The sequence below is a fragment of the Saccostrea cucullata genome, unplaced genomic scaffold (genome assembly GCF_032062105.1).
Source record: "Saccostrea cucullata isolate Sc308-1 unplaced genomic scaffold, CSIRO_AGI_Scuc_v1 ctg11242, whole genome shotgun sequence".
Classification (NCBI taxonomy): domain Eukaryota; kingdom Metazoa; phylum Mollusca; class Bivalvia; order Ostreida; family Ostreidae; genus Saccostrea; species Saccostrea cuccullata.
This window is the reverse complement of record NW_026923384.1, coordinates 1,331-4,427: the sequence shown is the minus strand read 5'-3', so window position 1 is coordinate 4,427 and position 3,097 is coordinate 1,331. Positions and strand designations below refer to the sequence as shown.

The 3,097-nt window shown below is 33.1% G+C and overlaps 1 protein-coding gene across 1 annotated transcript; it reads right to left on the bottom strand.

Moving 5' to 3' along the window:
• Nucleotides 1-536: 536 nt before the first annotated feature.
• Nucleotides 537-2,580, bottom strand: LOC134263888 (serum amyloid A-5 protein-like). Its single transcript, XM_062746248.1, has 4 exons — nt 2,462-2,580; nt 2,037-2,192; nt 936-1,046; nt 537-781 (listed from the first exon to the last, which is right to left on the bottom strand). Exons 2-4 carry the CDS (start codon nt 2,186-2,188, stop codon nt 640-642), a joined length of 405 nt encoding a protein of 134 aa, XP_062602232.1. The 5' UTR covers nt 2,189-2,192; nt 2,462-2,580; the 3' UTR covers nt 537-639.
• Between the last annotated feature and the right edge of the window lie 517 nt (nt 2,581-3,097).

Below are 3,097 nucleotides of genomic sequence, written 5' to 3'. Positions count from 1 at the left end.
AATATGTATACATTTTTCTGTAGAAATCAAGGAAATTTTAAATTTACGTCATGTTCGTGACGTCATTTCAAAAATATGACGTCATTGCTTATGAAAATATTCAGTGCTTTGAAGTCAGCATATATCCCCGTGTTCAAGAACATAATTAGATATTTCTCCGTCAAAGTTTGATTTGGGGGGAAAATATTGGTTATTACCGAATAAAGTTCTTTGCATTTCTCCACCGACAAGTGGTGGTGTTCTCCATATGAGTGCGTCTCCATATCCATGAGTGAAAAATTGTCGATAAGGACGTTAAACAATTGTCCCTATACAATCAATCAATCAATCAATCAATCAATCAAATATCCAATTTTTAGTAGGGGCGAAATCAAAGAATATCGTTCGATAATCATAAGATCCACACTGTTTGAAGCATTTTCATGTGAGAAGATTACAACTTTATATACTTTTCAAAAAGTGCGATACTCATATTCAGACATACAAATATAGATACAGTACTGTAAATAATAACTCTAAAAGGCTTATGAAATTCGTGAAATAATAAAGTTTTTAATATTTTAAAAGTACTGAAATTTTTTGATTCAACTATGAGAACAGGTCAATTAAATATGCTTTTGTTGATTCTTTGTCCATGTTTCAGTATCTGTCTGGTAGACCAACAGGGCGGTATCTGTTTGGATCCCCACCATTTCGACCCCAGATATTAGCTGCCTGATCTCTAGCGGTGTCTTCTGGTCCCTGACCACTCAATCCGCTCTGATAACTCTCTCTGGCATTACTAGAAAGAAAGATAAGCATTCATTTTAACACCAAAAAGACGCATTGCAAAACAAGAGTAAGAAATACATAGGAAAAACGTTTTTAATTTGGCCGTGTTGGCCGTCATCTCAATGATTCAAAGATTTTCAACGGAATTTTGCACAACTATATACCTTATAACTCTTGCTGCCCAGCGACCCCCAGGTCCTCTTCTGGCGGCGTCATAGTTACCACGGGCATGGAAGTACTGATCAGAATTGCGCCAGTTCGCTTGTCTCATATCTCTGAAAAAAGCAAAGGCGCTTAGTTCAAGGATTATGTATTTATTTATTTTTTGCTCAGTGTTAATTTTTAGTTTTTGTTAGCATTTTTGCTTTGATATAAACCAGAACGTCACGGAAATTTGATTTCATTTTTTTAAAATGACATATCCCACTGTATATATATTCTTTTAGTATACAGTGGGATGTGTCATTTTTTAAAACGTGCTAAATAATAATATAAATTACGATTCAAATTGCAAAATTGGACAAATAAGACATATATACGTAGTTTAGAGAATTTATGAACATTGGTTTGGACATGTTGCTTTCTCCATGAACTTCTCTCGTTTTGAATATTCGAATACATTTATTATACCCCCCGCTTGAAAAGTGGGAGGGTGTATAGTAATCGGGATTTCCGTCCGTCCGTCCGTCTGTTACGATTTATCTCTTATCCGCAACTCCTCTTATACTACTGAGTGAAATTTAATGAAACTTTCACAGAATCTTTATTACATATTGCCATTGTGCACCTCCTATTTTACTTTTTTTTTTCTCGACACGTATTTTAGGTTTCCCATAGCAAAACATGGACATTGCCATTATATGTTTACCTTTGACGTCACATATAGATCTAAACTTCTGGATAACATTTGATAGGACGAGTTATTCCTCTTTACACATTACCGTAAAACAATATATAGCAACACATGGACATTATGGGAGGCGGGGGGTATCATTTAGTGAGCTCATTGCTCACAGTACCTCTAGTTTTATTTAGGGGAAACTTTTGTACAGGTGTTATTGGCTACCCATTGCTAAAACTATATACTGATATTTCAAAATTTCCATTATTCTAGCAGGCACTCTTGGCCGGAGATGGTGAGTAGGTGTAGGTCTTATGTTCCAGGATCACATAAAATGTATTTCGATAAAAAGAGCACGATTACACTATCCTTATGCTCCCTATATTCCTCAAGTTCTTAATAAAGAAGACACAAAAACACTCACCTGTAAGCTCGGTACATATCTCTGGTTCCTTGAGCAGCCTGTCCAGCGAAATTTATCCTGTTTCGGAGTCTGTCTAGAAATTCTTGAGCTAAAGTTTGCTCAGTCAAGATAAGTGATACTAAAATCACTGCAACTGCAATGTTCCTCATCATGAAACTGAAAGGAAAGATAAATTAATTTTTTTTCCAAAACATAATTTACACGTAGTTTAAATTGTTCTTCTTGGAGCGGTATTTAAGCTTCGAATTTTATTTGAGAATAGTGCACTCTGACGTGAACAGTAATAATTTCTCGATTTACACTTCAAATTGAACAGGTATAGAGCGATGGACTTTGTTATAGGAATAGTGTTTCTATAATAAAAAGATAAATATTTAAAAACTGTTATCTTAAAAAGCTATATATTAAAGCATGAAACTACTTACTGCTTCGGTTTACTGACAATAACAATGTAGAATAAGTACTTTGTACCTTAATTTATATGATACTGATGACCTCATTAGAGATTTTTCAAAAACTAATTAACTACCTATTTGTAGTTCGGGGTCAGGATCCAATAAGGAAGAACACGATATCATCTGACTTTATGTAGTGCTTACTAGCCAATCATACAAAAGTAATAATGGCGTGGAAGCAAAATGCTTGTCCCATTCGGTGGGTTTGTTCCCGTTTTGCACACATTTGGTAATTAGATATAGAGCAATAGACGTGAAGTGTGTTTTGATAGCAATTATAGTCTGATTTCTGGTTTGGATTTACCTGTGAATACCTGATTTAGCTTTATGTATTCTTAAGAGGTTTAATACAATTTTATAAGCATTTTATTAAAATTCTATATATATTTATGCGAAAATATTTGATTTTATTGATTAAATTATTAATATTTGTTTGATATTATTGATTAATTTGGTCCAATTTCTTAAAAAAGAAAACTTTTCAATCTTGATAAAATTCTAAATGAATTAAAGATATAACATATAATAAAGAAAATAGTGAATAAAAATTAATTTGAAAATAATGCCCAAGCCAAGAAGATGTTAAAATCATCAGATAATTAAATA